At 38.5% G+C, this 20579-nt stretch overlaps 1 protein-coding gene across 2 annotated transcripts in view; it reads left to right on the top strand.

Moving 5' to 3' along the window:
• The window catches only part of C16H18orf25 (chromosome 16 C18orf25 homolog), a 123072-nt gene extending 102724 nt beyond the window's left edge, over positions 1-20348 (top strand). For both annotated transcript variants that reach the window (XM_037805705.1, XM_037805706.1), the window contains 2 exons: positions 3940-4066; positions 17033-20348. In XM_037805705.1, the coding sequence (XP_037661633.1) occupies positions 3940-4066; positions 17033-17222 (317 nt within the window). In that variant the 3' untranslated portion in view covers positions 17223-20348. The remainder of the gene's footprint in view (positions 1-3939; positions 4067-17032) is intronic.
• Positions 20349-20579: the final 231 nt, after the last annotated feature.

Below are 20579 nucleotides of genomic sequence, written 5' to 3'. Positions count from 1 at the left end.
CCTTTGTTCTCTGCCTTTTTCCCTACCCCTCAACATTTATATATGGCCAGCTCTCTCCCTCCTTAAAAAATGATACATACATACACCACCACCACCACCACCCCCACCCCACCCCCCCTCAAAAAAAGGCATCTTCTCTTAGTACCATCCTGTCTTCTTTCCTGAATAGCCAAACTTAAAATTTTGTTTACTCTTCCTTACCTGCCATTATTCTTCAGCTTGCTACATTGGCTTCAGCCCCAACACCCCTTTGAGGCTCGCCTTGCCTTTGATCATCTTATCGCTGATTCTAGCAGGCTCTACTTAGTCCCCCTTCCTATCTGATCTCTTGGTTGGGCATTTTTTAAGCACTTCTTTCTAGAAATTCTCTTCCTGTGGTTTCCACTGCTTCACACCTTCTGGTTTTTGTTTTGTTTGTTTATTTCTCCCCTTACCTCTCACTTTCCCTTAATTGTTGGTGTTCATGAGAGTTATGTTCTAGGCTCCCTTCACTCCTCTCTATTACCTTTATTTTCCTCCCTTACCATTACCGAAGACTTATCAAATCTTTATTTCCACTCTAGGCCTCTGTCTTGAGCTTTGGAACAGTGTGTTTAGATACCTGTCGGACATCTCAAAGACACATTATTATTGTGTCCTAAGCAACCACTCTCAGTCTGTTTGCCTGTTCCTATGCTTCTGTTCAGTAGTGTACTGAATTGTACTGTAATTCCATCCAGTTGCCTAAATCCTAAGCTTCATTTCTGACCACTTGTGTTCTTTCATTTACCCTTCTCTCTCTCTCTGTCTCTCTCTCTCTCTCTCTCTCTCTCTCTCTCTCTCTCTCTCACACACACACACACACACACACACACACACACACACACACAACTCTTCACCATTTTGTCCCTTTCCTAGTTCTGTTACAGTCATTTCTTACCCAGGAAACTGCAGCAGTCTTACTGGTTTCCTTGCCTTCAGTATTTCTGTTCCTCTTAAGGTTCCATTTTTACACTCCAAAAGGATGTTTTCTAAAATGCAAAACTAGATAATGTCATTCTTCTGCATAAATGCTTGAGTAGCTTCCTACTGCTTAGGTTCAACTCCAGATTCCTTACCATGACCTGACCCCTGCTGACTTCAACAACCTCGTTTCTCATTACTCTTTTTACTAACATTCCTCCAAATGTCACAGCACTTCTGTGCCCTAAAGGGCAACAAAATGTTCCTGATGCTGCATCCCATCACCTCTGCTTACTTTTCACCCAGGGCTCAGTTTCCCTGATCACCCCCAAGTCTGGAGAATGTGCCTTTTCTGTATGCTTTCAGGGCACTTGTTACCTCCCTATCAGTGCAGTTTTTAAGCCATAGTGCAATTGACAGCTTTTTGTTATCCCTGACTGTATTGTAAGCACGTTGAGGGCAGAGACTATATCTGCCTTGTTTCGCTAGCATCTAGCACAGTGCATGGCTTTCACAAACAAGTATTTATTGTGTAAACAAACAAAATAAACTTTTATAGTCACAGAAAGCAAGGCTGCTTGAAATAACGAATACAGATTAAGTGAAGGGACATAGTCTGAAAAGAGAGTCAATTTGCATTCCATCCTTAGCAGTACAGCAAGTAGGAACAGTGTGCATGATCATAGCCATAACTAAATGATTGAAGCAGAAATTGGATAAAAGACTTGGTCACAAGCAAGGTATTGGTGGAATCAAACTGAGAATCTACATTTATGAAATCAAGATTTAACCAAACTCCGTTTAAGCAGCCACCCTAGATTTAACAAAAGTTGGTTTTGTCTGATGAATGCCACCTTTTGTGTGCTTGTGGGGCTCAAAGATATGTGCTCACTCTAACACCCAGTAAAATACTATTTAATTTTTTAATACAGAAGGTTAACAAGACAATGCAGGCTGTAATATAATCTCAACTACCAGTTATATCTAGAAACCATTTTAAGCTTTTTAGTCTTCTGTTTTCTCATATACAGATCACTTTCAACTGAAGAAAAATGGCAAAAACAATATTAAAGAATTGTGGAAAAGACCCAAAGTCATATCCAAACTTGACTGCTTTTCACAGCTTTTTTTTTTTTTTCTTTTTTTTTTTTCCACAGCTTTTACCCAGCACCTATGTGTGTTTATGATCTTGTACGTGACACTTTGTATATTATATATGCATTTTCCCAAGTTTCTACATAGCACTGCAGGGAAAATCTCTTTGTACATCATAATATTTTACTTATTTTCTCTTAGGCCTAATTTTCAGGGATGAAGTTACAGAGAAAGAAGGTGTAAAAACTGTAAGCCTTTTGCTTTGGAGTTGTTTATAGCTTTCCAAAAGTGTTATACCATAAGTACAGGATTTGTTAGCTATGATGAACAGCATTGGAGTGAATGAGATGAGGGACCTGAGGGAGGGGAAGGCAGAGTTTCAGTGTTAAATTTTCTTTTCATTTTCTTTTTATTTACTTAGTTTGTATGGGCTGTCGTGAGGGATATTTTTTAATATGGAGGAATAATTTTGTACCAGGTAGCAATATATTTAAATAAAAATATCTTTTAAAGAGTAAAGGAAAACTTTTACCCATTTGCAACCCTGTTTATTCCATGCTAACTCTTAGGTATTCTAAGAGTAATTCTTTTAAGTCAGCTCATTCATGAGCTGGATACATAGGCTAAATTATTTTGACTCGAATTGTTTTAATAGTGTACCTTGATGCTAGGCCATCAGCCATTATTGAGAGTTCTGTGAAGCTCATATTATCTGTGATGTTGGAAAATGTGTTTTATTACATCATATAATATATGCTTTATTAAGACCTTTGTGAGAAAGCCCTTATATGCCCCAGTGTACAAACTGTTGTGTTCTTCTAGAGTATGTGGTTTATTTCTATCTAATGAAAACTGTCAGTAATGTACAGGTTATGTTTCAGTTTTGCTCAAAGCCAAAATTGTGATCTATCTCTAGCTTTCCTCCCTTTTAGATATAGTTTTGGGTTCATATTTTGTCAAATCTTTATTCCTTTGGGGGGAAATGCTAATCTTTCACAAAGCATCCCAATATAAACATGGAATATGTCATTAATGACTAGTTCTGTTATTACACCATGTATCCCTTTGAGCTTTTTTGGTTTAGAGTTTTGTTCTCTCAAAATGATAAGCAGTATAGAACTGCATTTGCCCTCCAGATGGTGGTAGACCTGTTTTGCAGGTCTTCAATAGTAGGGGTGGAGTTGAATGCAAAAAGCATTCAAGATAAAGTGTAGAGTATTAGCACATTTTACATGTACATACATACACACACACACACACCCAAAGTTTTTTTCCTAAGGAATAGGAGTAGAAAGTCAAGAGACTTTTATGTACAGGCGTACCTCAGAGGTTTGGTTCTAGACCACTGCAGTAAAGCGAGTCACGTGGGTTGTTTTTGTTTTCAGTGCATATAAAAGTTATGTTTACTCCATACTGTAGTCTATTAAGTGTATATTAGGTGTAGAATAGTAATGAAAAAATTTGAAAGATTTTGATGATTGCCAGAAAGTGACACAGAGACATGAAGTGAGCACATGCTGTTGGAAAAATGATGCCGATCAACTTGCTTGATGCAGGGTTTACCACAAACCTTCAATTTGTAATTTAAGAAATGCAACATCTGAAAAGCTCAATAAAGTGAAGCATACTAAAATGAGGTATGCCTGTACTTCCATGTTGTTTAAATATTCTCTTAACCATGGGCATGCATTTTGTTTAATTTTTTTAAAAACTAGTTTTTTTAAAAAGCAGACATCACACTGTCTTAGATTATTTGACATGGGAAACAGTTTCCATGTGGCAAGTCCTCATAGGCTATTCTGTTTGTGTGATTAAACCTAGATAAGAAATCTGTCAATGAGTTGTTTCTACTATTTGTAAGAAGTCAAACTGGTGCTTCTTTTTTCTCCCCCGTTCTCTCAGGTCATTTGGATCCAGGACTTCTAACAAGTGACAAAACATCTGCTGGCAATGCACCACTCAATGAAGAAATTAATATTGCTTCTTCAGATAGTGAAGTGGAGATTGTGGGGGTTCAGGAACATGCAAGGTAGGATATTAATTGGAGTATTCTGATGTTCTAAATTATGGTTTTGTTTTAACCAGAAAACAAGGATGAAGAAAACGGTAGGCCTCATGGCATGGCTGGCATGAATAGTGGGAGCTATCTTTCAGCTTTCTTTGGCTTGAAACACTTTCTGATTAGACATGATACTGATCTTAAGAATGTATGTTGCCATGTTGTCTCATATCGAGACCATCGTAACCATATATATATATGTGAGCTAGAGCTGATGCTTTTCTCTTTCCTTTTTGGCAAATTTGTAGGCACCTTGACAGATATTTCTCTTATGGCAGAAATATCACCATATTTTTCCCTCTCTCATTCATATTTTCTTGCCTTTCCTTTTACTTTGAAATATACTGGGAGCCAACAATTGGGAGATTGCTTCTGACATCAGACTTCTTTTGCTTGTTCCCTAGATTATCTCTTTTTGTCTTTCATTAAAAACAAATCTGCAGGTCATTTTGGTCTAGTTCTACTGGGTGCTGTATTTCTAGTGATGTTTATGTGACATGGGGAGAGTCCTTTTTGTAGTATAATAAAAAGCCATAGGACATCAAATTAGTGTATAGTATTATGAAATTAATTTTATGAAGTTGGCATTCTTTAAGGCACGAGTCAGGAAACTACAGCCTGTGGGTCAAATCTGGTCTGCCACCTGTATTTGTGTGGACTGCAAGCTAAGAATGATGTTTACATTTTTTAAAAGTTGGAAAAAAAAAATCAAAAGAAGAATAATATTTGGTGTCACATAGAAATTTTATGAAATTCAAATTTAGTATCCGTAAATAAATTTTCTTAGAAAACAGTCATACTTATTTACATATTGTCTACAGCTGCTTTGGCACTCCATCATCAGAATTCAGTATTTTGCCCATATGGACCACAAAGCCTAAAATATTTACTTACTGTCTAGCCCTTTGCAACAAATATTTGCTGATCCATGCTTTAAGATATGCTCATAAGAATCGGCTACAGCCCTCTCAGAGCTATTTCTAAGAAACATTTAGAACACACACACACCAAAATCCCTACTCTTTGGAACACGTGCATTCTAAATACCAAACAGTTTTTCTCCTTTGCCACAAAGGTTAAGTTACGATTTCATGATTTCCCCCAAATAAGCCATATAACCTACATTACCTACATTATCTTGCTCTTAGATCTGATTTTACCCTTTGGTGGTTAGCAAAGTAGTAAAACATTCACTGGCTTTTTTTTTTTCTTTTTTTCTTCTCCCCTTGGCTGCTTATATAAAACGTGAACTTTCAAGTGGAGACTATGGGCAGAGTATAGATGCATAGAAATTGAGGGTATCTTCTCCCAATAAGTTCTGGTCACAATTTCTGAGGGCATTTTTTAATTAAACATTTGGAACTTTAAGGGATGTAGAGTTTACTCAAGTAGTTTAAGATGTCATCTTTCCCAAAGTGGCCAATTCTGTCTTTATCATGACTAGTTTTGTCCTAGTACTAAATAAGTATGCCTGCATAACTGCCTCCTTTCCTCTCTTTTCTTTTCCAATTTCTTTTTTAATGGTTATTTCCCCTATTCTGGTGAGAAAAATATTTCATTTTTCAATCTTTCCTTTAACTCACACTTTTTTCTATCTTAATCAAAAACTTTTTTCTATTAGATTCTCTTCAGTTTTTCCATCTATCCCCCTTATGATGACTTATCCATCATATGAGGAAGATAGAATTGTTGATTTCTTCCTTTACTTCAGCATGTGATTTGCTATTTTATTTCACCATTGTTCCTTATGACATAGAAGATATTATCATTTTATAAAGCCCCATGTCTGGATCTTTCCAGAATATTGTATTATTTTTGTTTTGGGGTCCCTACTATAATACTACTTTCCAGTTACGGACAGAATAATGTAGGTAAATTATCTTAAATTGTGCCAAGAACACATTATCTATTCACCGACTTCTTCTTGGGTTACATTTCAAATTTTGATTTCACTCTACTCGCATGTTTCTATTTAAGTAAGAGACAGTAGGTATTAACCTGTGTTGCTTATCTAATCTCTTGTCTTTACTGAGACATATCACTTGGTCCAGTTCTCTCTCAACTTTTACCAAGTCTCCATTATTTACTGTACTCGTAAGCCTAGTAATGTTATAGAGTGAGTGTTGTTTGCTAATGCTGCCATTATGCAAAATACCAGAAATGGATTGGCATTTATAAAGGGGGTTTATTTGGTTACAAATTTGCAGTCTGAAGGCCATGAAAATGTCCAAATTAAGGTATCAACACAAGTATATCTTCAGCGAAGGAAGGCCAGTAGTGTGTGGAAAACCTCTGTTAGCTGGGAAGGCAAGTGGCTGGCATCTGCTCCAGAGTTCTGGTTTCAAAATGGCTTTCTCCCAGGATGTTTCTCTCTGGGCATCTGGGGGTGTTCTCTTAGTTTCTCCTAGGAAACTCTGGACTAGCAAAAGTCTGCTTCCAACGGCTGCCTCCAAAATGTCTCTCTTGGCTGCAGCACTGAGTGCCTTCTGTTTGTCTGCTCTTTTATATGGCTCCAGTGATTTAATTAAGACATACCCTGAATGGGTGGGCTAACACCTCCATGGAAATTATCCAATCAAAGGTCTTGTCCACAGTTGATTGAGTCATATCTCCATGAAATCAATACTAATCAATACTAATACATCTGCCCCACAAGACTGTATTAAAGAACATGGCATTTTGGGGGGCGTAAAACATCCAAACTAGCACAGTGAGCAATCCTTCTTTTTCAGCTCCCTTCTTCAAATTTTCTTCCATCATGAAATCTTTAGCTTCTTTTTTACCAGTAAATCTGCTCTCTGGAATTTTGAGGAGTTAAAATTATCCTTATATTTTTATTAAAACACAGAAATTTAAATTCTAAAAACACTCCCTCCATTAAAAAAAACAACAGCATTATCACACACATGCAAAGCAACTCTAGTACATTGTTCTCTGAACATTGTTAGGTTTTTTCCATCTGGATTGTCATTTTACTCTATAAACATGTTTGTTCTACTCTTGAACTAAGTCAGGTGGCTTGGGGTACGTTTTAAATAACATACTTTTAATTTACTTCCCCGGGATAAAGCATAAAGATTTGTTTAATTCTGATCCATTGGTTTGAATACTAGGGAAATCATGTCTTCAAGGAGATAAATCCATTTTGAAACCTTGGTGGTGTTTAATACTATTCATACAACGAACTGTACAGTTGACAGATTCTATTGGAGTATTTGAAATCTGTATCCTTTTGGGTATCTTTTATACTGGTCTCTGAGTCTAGGGCTTAGTAGAGTCTCACTGACTTCAGGCTGTCTTTCTGAAGTTTTTATCAGCAGTTTCTTTTTAAGTGGCCTGATAATCTTTCAAAAAATGAAATTAAAAAGCTGAGAAGCAGGTGGGGGAAGAGGCTTTCTGGTTGGTTGCTTCAGAATTGCCCCTTTGGCTCCCTGTATTTCATCTGGAATTTATTTCTTTTACAGGTCTAGGGTTGCAGTTATGAAGTATTGATGGGCTTCTGGCAGGGTTACCGCATGGAAAAAGGTTTTAGGTTTTCATCCACATCTTTTTGTTCTAATTTAATTGCATGCAGAGATGTTTTGTTTGGATTTAGTTGTCCTGTTATTTTTTCTTTTGATAGTCTGCATTGTTCTGGGCTTTCTGAGAGTTTTTAAAAACTCAGAACTGGTCCTTGAGATGTTCTTTTCGGGATTGTGGTTTTTCTGACTTGTGCTGGGTGCCATTTTTTTTCCATATTGAAAGCATTTTGTTTGACTTTTGCACTTAGTAATTCGGTTGTGATTTGCCTTTTTTTTTTTTTCAATAAACAGTTGTGTTTTTTTTTTTCTTGCATGTTAATACCTTTCCCCATAATTTTATTTTAGATTTGATGTGTTTACTTAGTTTCTTGTTTCTTCTAGTCATAGAAAGCATGCTTTTTGAACTAATGGTTGAATGCATCTTTTATGGCTGTCTTTTGTTGCTGTGGTGGATTCCTGACATTACGTACACATCATTATTCCAATATGTTAATTTTTGGGCAGTTCAGTTTCGTAAGATGTTCCTTGCCAGTGAAGTAGAGACTGTTCCAACATTTCTAGTTCTTCTGTGCCCACTTAATTTTGTCCAAGGTTTTAACTTAGGACCCTTGTGCCATTATTTTTCTTTGTCCTTGGTCCTTTTTCCTTTTCTTCTACCAGCCTCAATGGTAATTGCCTTAGGAAAATAAATACATGTAGCTCAGATCTTTGCGTTATGAAACTGTGTTGGAACAGTTCCCTCGTTCCCAGTTCTCTGAAGCTTTTGTGAATAATCAGACCCTTATCTCATATCTTTGTAGCCTATTGGTCCTGTGTCATTGATGTTAATATGGGTGCATCCCTCAGCAAAAGAACTGATGCAGGAAGGCTTTTGCGCTTAAGACAAAAGTTAGGTCGGCAGATGAGCAAACAATGTCTAGGAAAGGAAAGTTTCCCTAAAACCACACACATTCAGTTCATCTTCAGTTAAGAAAAATAAGTAGGAATGTTATCTAAGAGGTCATCTTCAGGCTCTGTAAATGAGAGCAAAAATGATTAATTTTTAATGTTGTTTTCCTAGAATAGGAAGTTAACTATATCAAAAGCTGACCATCAGAGCCTGCTCTTTTTCTGTGTTTTCTTCTTTTCTAATGTGAAGTCTTTTTTTTATTGTTCTCAGTGTTTGAAGAGCAGACAATTATTCTATCAAAACGTAATGTTTTTTAAGTTTTTTGTAGCATTTTGGGAAGTGAGGCCTAAGCAGTTTCTTGGTTTCTAAGACTCAAAATGTGGCTTTAATTTGTGGTTTTATACCTGTCTTAAGTCATATGCAGATTAAATACTTTGTGAAACCAAAGCCTGTATCTACCCCCAGAAGATTGAGCCAACCAAAAGGCAGCTGAATTTGCCCCTACCCAATATCTTTCCTAATATAGAAAAGGAATATATGAAAGTGCATGAAAATCTTGTTTTTGTTTGTTTTTTAATGTAAGTTGCCCTCACAAACTTTGAGCCTCTCACATCCTTTATAGGTCTGATAATTATTGTGGTGCGTTTCCTCCTGAAACGTTTCCCTCTCTGGTGTTGGTTAATTCTGTAATGTACGCTGTCTTACAAAATAATTGAAATGTTTCTCTAGCCCCCTTTTGTTGCCTAGAATGCCCTATTTTATATTATTTTTTTAAATGTCTGAAGCCTTTTCTGTCCTCATCCATGTCCTAGGTACCATTTTATTCAAGATAGTTGAGGTCATTAAGTCATTAAAAATTTTTGATTATTTTATTGGTTTATGACCCACACAGAAAAGTCATAAGTATACACTTTAATTAATTTTTTCAAAACTATACACACCCATGCAACCAGCACTCAAATAAAGAAATAAGACAAAATTCCCCCTTGTGACACCTTCCAGTCATAACCTTCCCCCACCCTCTTTAATTACTGCTACAGGATCATTTAGCCTGTTTTTGAACAAATCTTAAAAGTTGCTGAAGACCCTGGCAGTCATCTTGGAATCACCTCTAACATTCCTGACAGATGCCCCAGAAATTGCCTGTATGCTTAAAAGGCACTGTATTCTATTTTGCAGTGACTATAATTGTGTGGTAGTGATCATCCAAATTTGCCTTCCAGAGTCTGATTCTTGGTTCTTTTTTTTTTTTTTTTTTTTTTCATTCTTATTGAGATTGTTCAGATACCATACAATTATCCAGAGATCCAAAGTGTACAATCACTTGCCCCTGGGTACCCTCATACAGCTGTGCATCCATCACCACACTTAATTTTTGTTCAATTTTTAGAAACTTTTCATTACTCCAGACAAGAAATAAAGTGAAAGATGAAAAAAGAAAAAAAGAAAAGGAAACTCTAATCCTCCCCTGTCCCTAACCAACCCCCCTCAGTTGTTGACTCGTAGTGTTGGTATAGTACATTTGTTACTGTTTATGAAAAAATGTTGAAATACTGCTAACTGTAGTATATAGTTTGCAATAGGTATATATTTCTTCCCTATATGCCCCTCTATTATTAACTTCTAATTGTATTGTCATACATTTGTTCTGGTTCATGGAAGCGATTTCTAGTATTTGTACAGTTGATCATGGACATTGCCCACCATAGGATTCAGTTTTATACATCCCATCTTTTGACCTCCAACTTTCCTTCTGGTGACATATATGACTCTGAGCTCCCCCTTTCCACCTCATTCACACACCATTCGGCGCTGTTAGTTATTCTCACATCTTGCTACCAACACCCCTGTTCATTTCCAAACATTTAAGTTCATCCTAATTGAACATTCTGCTCATATTAAGCAACCACTCCCCATTCTTAAGCCTCGTCCTATATCTTGATACCTTATATTTCATGTCTATGAGTTTACATATTATAATTAGTTCCTATCAGTGAGACCCTGCAATAATTGTCCTAATGTGTCTGGCTTATTTCACTCAGTATATTGCCCTCGAGGTTTTGTCATCAACCCATTTTTTGTTTTTTTTTTTTAATATGATTTTGTTCACTCACCATACATTCCATCCCAAGTAAATAATCGATGGTTCTCTGCATGGTCATACATTTATGTGTTCACCACCTTCACCACTATCTATATAAGGGCATCTACATTTCTTCCACAAGGTAGGAGGGAGAGTCAAAGAAGGTAGAGAGGCAAAAGAAAGAGGAAAAGAAATGACAGCTAGGAAGCAGCAAAAGGAAAAATAACCTTAAATCAAAGTAGAATAAAGAATCAGACAACACCACGAATGTCAAGTGTCTAACATGCCTCCCCTGTCCCCCCCTCTTATCTGCATTCACCTTGGTATATCACCTTTGTTACATTAAAGGAAGCATAATACAATGATTCTATTAGTTACAGTCTCTAGTTTATGCTGATTGCATCCCTCCCCCAATGCCTCCCCATTTTTAACACCTTGCAAGGTTGACATTTGCTTGTTCTCCCTCATAAAAGAACATATTTGTACATTTTATCACAATTGTTGAATACTCTAGATTTCACCAAGTTACACAGTCTCAGTCTGTATCTTTCCTCCTTTCTTGTGGTGTCTCACATGCTCCCCACCTTCCTCTCTCAACCGTATTCATAGTTATCTTTGTTCAGTGTACTTATATTGGTGTGCTGCCATCTTCCAAAATTGTGTTCCAAACCATGCATTTCTGTCTTCTGTCACTCTGTAGTGCTCCCTTTAGTATTTCCTGTAGGGCAGGTGTCTTGTTCACAAAGTCTCTCATTGTCTGTTTGTCAGAAAATATTTTGAGCTCTCCCTCATATTTGAAGGACAGCTTTGCTGGATACAGGATTCTTGGTTGGCGGTTTTTCTCTTTCAGCATCTTAAATGTATCACACCACTTCCTTCTTGCCTCCATGGTTTCTGCTGAGAGATCCGCACATAGTCTTATTAAGCTTCCTTTGTATGTGATGGATTGCTTTTCTCTTGCTGCTTTCAGGATTCTCTCATCTTTGACATTTGATAATCTGATTATTAAGTGTCTTGGCGTAGGCATATTCATATCTCTTCTGTTTGGAGTACGCTGCACTTCTTGGATCTGTAATTTTATGTCTTTCATAAGAGATGGGAGATTTTCATTAATTATTTCCTCTATTATTGCTTCTTCCCCTTTTCCCTTCTCTTCTCCTTCTGGGACACCAATGATACATACATTATTGTACTTTGTTTCATCCTTGAGTTCCCGGAGACGTTGCTCGTATTTTTTCATTCTTTTCTCCATCTGCTCCTTTGCGTGTAGGCTTTCAGGTGTTTTGTTCTCCAGTTCCTGAGTGTTTTCTTCTGCCTCTTGAGATCTGCTGTTGTATGTTTCCATTGTGTCTTTCATCTCTTGTGTTGTGCCTTTCATTTCCATAGAGTCTACTAGTTGTTTTTTTGAACTTTCGATTTCTACCTTATATATGCCCAGTGTTTCCTTTACAGCCTCTGTCTCTTTTGCAATATCTTCTCTAAACTTTTTGAATTGATTTAGCATTAGTTGTTTAAATTCCTGTATCTCAGTTGAAGTGTACGTTTGTTCCTTTGACTGGGCCATAACTTTGTTTTTCTTAGTGTAAGTTGTAATTTTCTGTTGTCTAGGCATGGTTTCATTGGTTATCTAAATCAGGTTTTCCCAGACCAGAACAGGCTCAGGTCCCAGAGAGAAAAAATATTCAGTATCTGGTTTCCCTGAGGGTGTGTCTTAGAAAATTGCTCCACCCTGTGATGCCTCAGGTCACTGTGCTTTTCTGCCCAGCAGGTGATGCCTGTTAGCCTATAATTCTTGACTGGTGTGAGGAGGTATGGTGGTGTTCTCCCAGGCTCTGGGGTCTGGTTCTGAATGGAAAGGGCCCCACCCCTTTCCTCCTGGAGAGACAGACCCCCCAGGTGGAGGTCATTAGCATTTCAATGGTCTCTCTCTCTCTCTGTCTCTGTCTCTGTCTCTCTCTCTCTCTCTCTCTCTCTCTCTGCTTGTGCTGCCTCTACCCTTCCCCGAGTCACAGCCCTGGAAACTGAAAATGACTGGGGCTTTCTCCACTGAGCCAAAAAAGAAATAGATAGTCCCCTTCAGACCCAGTCCAAGGCGACCCTCCGGCTCTCCCAGGTCAGTCGTCACCCAAAGCCTCTGTCTGTTTTTTTTGGGGATTCATATCTGTAGTGAGCAGTTCACACTCGCTACTTAAAACCCCAGTTGGAGCTCGGCTGAGCTATATTCGCTTGCTGGGAGAGAGCTTCTCTCTGGCACCATGAGGCTTTGCAGCTCGGGCTATGGGGGAAGGGGTCTCGTGACTTGGATCCGCAGGTTTTACTTACAGATTTTATGCTGTGTTCTCGGGCATTCCTCCCAATTCAGGTTGGTGTATGATGAGTGGATGGTCTCGTTTGTCCCCCCCGCAGTTATTCTGGATTATTTACTAGTTGTTTCTGGTTTTTTGTAGTTGTTCCAGGGGGACTACTTAGCTTCCACTCCTCTCTATGCCGCCATCTTGCCCAACTCTGACTTGGTTCTTACTATCATCTCGAGATCTTTATACAAGGTAGAGTAGGCACCTCTCATGGTGGCTGCCCAGCTCGCAGTGATTCTCCCTTCTTTGGAAACTCCCTTCCAGTTACCATTAATAGGACCAGGGAAGCTTTTGACTAAAAGTGGGTTCATCACATTCTCCAGAGAATCTAAAATTTTGAAGTGAGAGAAACCGATTAAGAAAGTTGGGACCTCAGTGAGGTAAATGAGGCCTTGTTGTTCGCATCATCCTTGATTCTTTGAGATTCTTTAATACCTTTCCAGGAAATTTAAAAAAAAAATTTTTTTTTTCTTTTAAAGTTGCCTGAGTTGGTTTCTGATTCTTGGAACCATTTGCAATATAAGTATCTATTTTTAGATAGTTGAAGATTTGCTTCATCTCCTCCTTCTTTTCTCTCTCCAGGATGAATATCTCCAATTCCTTCAGCCACTTCCCTAGTAGTAAACATATTCTCAAAACCTCTCACTCTCCTAGTGCTCTTTCTGTTCCATATGCCTGTTAGAATCTGCCTTGCTGTTTATTGAATGCCCCTGTTCTAGTTTGCTAATGCTGCCGGAATGTAAAACACCAGAAATGGATTGGCTCTTATAAAATGAGGTTTATTTGGTTACACAGTTACAGTCTTAAGGCCATAAAGTGTCCAAGATAAGTCATCAACAATTGAGTACCTTCACTGGAGAATGGCCAATGGCGTCCAGAAAACCTCTGTTAGCTGGGAAGGCATGTGGCTGGCGTCTGCTCCATAGTTCTGGTTTCAAAATGGCTTTCTCCCAGGACATTCCTCTGTAGGCTTCAGCTTCTCTCCAAAATGTCACTGTTAGTTGCTCTTGGGGCATTTGTCCTCTCTTAGCTTCTCTGGAGCAAAAGTCTGCTTTCAAAGGCCGTCTCCAAAATGTCTCTGTAAACTGCAGTTCCTTTCTCAGCTCCTATGCATTCTTCAAAGTGTCCCTCTTGGCTGTGGCAAGCTCACTCCTTCTGTCTGAGCTTATATAGTGCTCCAGTGAACTAATCAAGGCCCACACTGAATGGGCAGGGCCACGCCTCCGTGGAAATCATCCAGAGTTATCACTTACAGTTGGGTGGGTCCCATCTCCATGGAAACACTCAAAGAATTGCAATCTAATCAACACTAATAGGTCTGCCCACACAAGATTACATCAAAGATAATGTGCGTTTAGGGGGACATAATATATTCAAACTGGCACAGCCTCTAAGGGCCAGGCACTGCTTCTCACAATCGTAGTACTTCAGGTGTAGTGTGAGGAAGCCAAAGTTGTTTAGTAGAAAATAAATCTCCAGTGGAAACCTGATTTTGTCCTGGCTCTGTGTTTAACTTGCTTAAGACCCTGGGCAGGTGTCTGTTGGCCTTTGGTCTTTTCTTTTATAAAATGGAAAGATTAGACTAGATCCCTTTTAAAGCTACTTCCTAATGTTACATTGTATGATTATTTAGGGTGTAGTGCAGAGTAAAAGTTGGGACTAAATACCTCCTTTATTTTAGGGCTGTTTAGAAATCTGCCAAAGATTACATCAATTCTCTTTGTAGCCACTCATTCTTGAATTCTTTCTAAGCTTCTAAGCTGGCTTTTCCTCAATTTGTACTTGTACAGATGAACGTTTGAACTGTTGAAGAATTTTATACTTTTAATTTGTAAGTCTGGGCCTGTCTTAATTGTACTTTGCTGATTCTTTATGCATTTTCCCCTACCCAGTTAATATAAATGTCTGTAAAATGACAACATATCTTGGAAACTATTGGGCCCCAAATCAAACCTGGACTGAGGTTCCTTGGCCTACCGCTTTCAAGCTTTGTGACCCTGGGCAAGTCATGTAACCTGTTGAAGCTTCTATTTCCCTCTCTGTAGAGTATTGGTAATAAGTTCCATGTCTATCTCATAGGTCTATTGGGATTGTCAAATGAGGTAATGTATGTGAAACTGCTTAGCAAGCTGTTATATTCTATTGGCCATCTGTCATCAAAATCATTTGTATAAATGTTGCATGGACTCCTTTGGCAACATTCTTCCATGGTACATGGTCACTTAATCTAAGTGTACTTAATTGCTTGGACAGATTTTGATTAGAGGTTGGACTTTGTGATCTTATATTAGTGCTTTTCACCAGCCCTGTCTTTGAAAATGTAGTAACTTCCCAGTTAGTGGCTACTTAGCCCATTTCTGAACAGCTGGCAGGCCTCTGGTACTGCCCCAGGCTCTGTGCATGTGGGATCTGTTCTTCAGCACCTCTCAATGAGGGAATGGTTTTCAGGCTAGTCTTCCTTAGGAGCAAGGGCCTCTTTCCAGGAGCTTACAGATCCAGGGGAGTTTTATAACTGCTCCCTGTCCATTGTTATCCTAATGTTCTTTTGAACCTGGTGCTGCAGGTAGCATTAAATCAAATTGGAATTCTCAAGTGACCCAGCATCATACATCATATGCAGCTTGTCAGGACAGCTGCTTGAGATCCACTGTGATAGTTCATGTGACAAAAATCATGCCACTTCATACACCAAATACAGACAGTTCAGTAATTTGAATGCAAGGGCATAAGTAGCAGTGATAGCTTGAGCTGCCCGCCTTCTCATTTGAGTCAAAATTTACTCATTGTTTCACCTTGGAGCTTATATTTCTATCGTTTGACCAGAATGTGGACTTCAAGCTTGTTAGTGTTTCTGTAACAGTTTTCTTCCAAGAAGCTCTTAGTGAGATTTGTCAGCAAGTTGAGTCTGCCCTTCTGATAGGACCCTTTTAGTGAATCTAAACTGAGAACTTAAGCCTTGTTACTTTCACTGAACCAAAACATATGTGGTTCTGATGAAAAAGCCAAGTGTTTCTATCGTGACCTTCAAAACTAGGGAAACTGATCCTTTATGCATGACCTAGTACTTACAGCCTTTTAGAAATCCAATCCATAAAAGGGGTATTGTCACTGTCTTTGAAGGTATTATCAAATATGGTACAGAACTTATTTTAAGAACTAGTTTCATCTGTTTCTCTTACTGTTTCAGCTCAGATTGTTTGGGTATCTTACTTTTGCTCTGGATTTATATGTTGCCCTGTCCTGAAAATCCCAGGGTTTTAATGTAGTCCAGAGAAACATCATTTTATCCTTGGTGTGCTGGTTTGGAATGTATTGTGTCCCCCAAATGCCATTATCTTTGTGGTCTTGTGGGGCAGAAGTTTTGGTGCTGGTTAGATTTGCTTAGAATGTGCCCCACCCAGCTGTGGGTGATGATTTTGATGAGATGTTCCCATGGAGGCGTGGCCCCGCCCATTCGGGGTGGGCCTTGATCGGTGGAATTATATAAATGAGCTGACTCAAAGAGAGGGAACTGAGTGCAGCTGTGAATGATGTTTTGAAGAGGAGCAAGCTTGCTAGAGAGGAGTGTCCTGGGAGAAAGCCGTTTTGAGGCCAGAGCTTTGGAGCAGACGCCAGCTGCCCTCCTAGCTAGCAGAGGTTTTCCGGATGCCATTGGCCATCCTTCGGTGAAGGTACCTGATTGCTGAGGTGTTACCTTGGATGCTTTGTACCTTGGATGCTTTGTGGCCTTAAGACTGTAACTGTGTAGCGAAATAAACCCGTTTTATAAAAGCCTATCCATCTCTGGTGTTTTGCATTCTGCAGCATTAGCAAACTAGAACACTTGGTTAGTCAGTGATTGATCTAGACTCAATTTAGGAGTTTCTGACAGAGGTGAGACCCTTGGCCTTTTTTAGGCTAAACGAGAGAGAGGGGAGAAAGGGAAGGAAGAAAGAAGGGAGGGAGGGAAAAATATTGATTGTAGGTTTCATGAACTTGCATATAGTTTTATTTTTGTAAAACTATTGATCAGTAAAACTAAAGCCATATTGCTTTCTCTTTTTCCTGAGGTGGGATTAACTGTGCTTTTGCTGTTCATCTCAATTGCAGGTGTGTTCACCCTCGAGGAGGTGTGATTCAGAGTGTTTCTTCATGGAAGCATGGCTCAGGCACACAGTATGTTAGCACCCGGCAAACTCAGTCATGGACTGCTGTGACTCCCCAGCAGACTTGGGCTTCGCCTGCAGAAGTTGTTGATCTTACCTTGGATGAGGATAGCAGACGTAAATACCTACTGTAATACGATGTCACTGTGTTTCCTCTGCACTGTTACCCTCCACTTCCTCCTCCTTTTTGTGGCACGGAAGTTCATTGTCATAGCTTCAGCCTCAGAAGCTGTAGGTGGCATTTGTAGAATTGAAACTCATGGAAAATTGTCTCCCCCTCCTTTTTTTTTTTTTTCTTCCTTAAATTAAAAAAGTCACTTAGGAAAATAACTTATCAACAGAGAAAAGAATTTTTCTTTTTTCCCCTCAGTAAGAACATGAGAATGATGTCTTTTATTAGACAAACTTCATTTTATTTGGTGAATTCTAGTTCTAGAAAACAGCCTTCCTTTTAGAATAATATTTTAATTACCAGGTAAAATAGATTTCAGTTTTTGAATCTTGTATTTATTTTTCTTTGCAGTGAAATTACTATCTAACTTGACCACTATCAGCCCACCCATTGGCACTCCCACCTTAGAACATTTGCATACATATCCGTCAGGTCCTTATTGGCATCTAGTAGGGCATGTTCATTTAAAAACCTGTCCTTTAAAATGGAAGACAGAAGTTTTACTTTTTTTCTTTTAGCTTAAATCTTCTGCCTTCTTTCCTGACTTTGCTCCTGGTTGACTTCCCACAATGCAAATAATCGATGTGCCCCTTTGTGTTTATAAATACTGTTGAGGTGACTTAGTTGGTCTCCTTGTTGCAATAATCTACAGTTCTTTGGAAAATGTCTCCTTTGGGGCAGAGGCATTTCAGATAGATAACCCACCATGAGGTTTTCTGGGCATCTGAAATGAGTATTGAGAGAGAGTGGGAAAATCTCTCTCTCAACCTTCTTTCCTGGTTTATTGAAACAGCAGAAGAACTTAGAAACCCGTTACTTAGATAGAATATAAAAAGTTGCATGGCTTCTAAAGGCCATAGGCACTTGCAAATCAGAAGAGAGTGCCTTCTTTCATAGCTGGTCTTCCCATAAAGGGTATATGACAACCGTTTAACACCTGAGCCGAAGTTGACCTGATTTGGGTATTTTTCACCTCTACCTTCTAAAAGTAGAAAAATCAAAATATACCATAAGAAATCCAATGTGAAGCACATTAATGGCACTGTAGGTTTTACAGTATCTGAAAGAAATAACAAAGGGGTTATTTCAGGGAATTCAGGAAATACCAGCATTGGAGTTTTGTGGCATTAGTTACTACCTTTAGTCCTATAACATGTTGTAGTTACTAGTGAATTCTTTTAAAAGCAATACCTAGAGTTAGAACACTATGTACTGTGCACAGGAGGAGTGAAGTAATGTTTGGCTTAGAAGACCTCACCTTTTGTTTTTTACAGTGTGTGTGTTTTTGTTTTTGTTTGTTTGTTTGTTTTTCCTTTTTAACCATATGATGTTGCTGTGGCCCTTTGCCTCCTTTTCCAGATGCCTTGGTGGCTCTTCCTCATCCTAAGAGCATGAGAACCACAGTTTTCATTATTCATTCAGCAAATGCGCATTTACCAAGTGCCTGTTCTGTGTAAGGCACTGTGTGGGGTGCGTGCTGTGGGAGCTGCTAAGATGAATGAGGCACACCCTGCATGCGCATGCATCGGAGTCTGCCTGGCTCCACCTGCCTGCCCCCCCCCCCCCCTTTTTAAGGACAAGTTTATTCCCTCACCCGTCTTCCTTCTGCTTTCTGTTCTTCTGCATATCCCGTTCTCCAGGGGAGTGTATTTGAGCATGTGTTCTTTGATCTCCAATAGATCTCATTTTATCTGGCCTCTGTTTTTCATCGCCTTTTTATCATTCATCATCTATTTTTCATAGATCAGGCTGTTAAGATTATGAACTTCTAGTTTTAGCACCTCATATGTCAGTCTCTCATATGGCCACAATTCTAGAAAAACCAAAGATCCAGAGGCCAGAGCGAAATAGGACCTTCTGCAAATTCACTACTAGTATATCCCTTGGATTTTCACATTTTACTTTAGGGTTAATTTATTGAATTTTACTGTTACACATCATTTTGACTTGAATTAAAATGCTAGACAAAGCAGAAATGTACCATTTCTGGTCTGTGTTTTCCAGGAAATCATTGGAAAGAGAATAGGGTAGATTATATGACTTGAAGTTTTTGCAACTTATTATTTTCCCCATTATCAGGTCATAGCCCCATTTTACAGAATGTTTTTGCATTACCTGTTCTTATGTTAACAGTATGTTTTGTCTAATCCCCATACAGCAGGCAATTTCCTGTGGCATACTTTTCTTTAGCCCCTACTAGTCGTACTCTAAAGGGAGAACTTTATTGGTGTGCTGCGTCACTGTGGATTGGGAGCAGAGTTGTAACCAAGCTCCTCTTTGGCCTTCTGCTTTAACATCAGATTGTACTCCCCCCAACCCCACTCCTTCCTATTCAAGCACACTGATGACCTGACTTGATGTACCAGATCAGAGATTTGAAAATTAAGATGCAAAAGGCGGGGAGGGAGGAGAGTGGTAGAAACAAAAGTGAACTCTCTTTCCTACTAAATTGACACTTTTCTTTTTTAACTATAGAGAGTAGGTATCAATTCTTCTTTCACTGCTAGATCCAAAAGAGGGGGGGTATGTGGTTTCTGGCACCGTATTAATGATAAAACTCTGTGGTAAACAACTTATGTGACGTTTGAAATTTCTTCTAAAAGGATTTTTTTAAACTAAAGTTTTTCATTTAGTAGCATAAGTGGTTCTTCATAATTCACAGGCCATTTTCTATTCAGACTAACATCTGTTAAAATGGTGGACTTGGTCACAGATTGGTTTATGCCACAGATTTGGTTAAGTCCCTCTTCCCCTCCTCTTTGAAACTACAGAGCAGTAACCTAGCTTATTACATTATCATGATTGCCTTGTAACGTAATTGCTGCTCTCCAGTGGGTATCTTTTCATTTTGATCAAAGGGGCCAGACTCAGTGGACTCCATGTTCTTTACAATTGAGCATCCCATAAACTCTGCTTTCATTGTTATCAATTGTGAATATAAATTATCTGATTTGCTAATTTAGTCAGTTCATCGTTACTTTTAGCAGATTAGCACCATAGGTAACTTAAAATTAATGAGTTTGTTGCCTGCTTTTTATACTGTTTCACAAGGTTTTTGAAAAAGCTGGGGACACAATTTTGTCTTTCAGTTAAAAAAAATTTTTTTTTAAAGGCAAAGAGTCCCTAATCCCTGTTTTCCAGTATACACGTATGATGTGACTTCCATGTATATATAAAAATGATTGCACCCTATCCAGACTTCCTCAGATTGTGCACTGTTTGTTTAAAATAATCACGTATTAGTCCAATGCTGTTGTATTTTCTTTTTTTCATTTTATTTAAAACACTACGAATTTCTTATTCTTTTAACAAATTTTGA

This window comes from Choloepus didactylus, chromosome 16, assembly GCF_015220235.1.
Source record: "Choloepus didactylus isolate mChoDid1 chromosome 16, mChoDid1.pri, whole genome shotgun sequence".
In the NCBI taxonomy this organism is placed as follows: Eukaryota; Metazoa; Chordata; class Mammalia; order Pilosa; family Megalonychidae; genus Choloepus; species Choloepus didactylus.
Note: the sequence above shows the minus strand (reverse complement) of the source record. Positions and strands in the feature narration are given on the sequence as shown.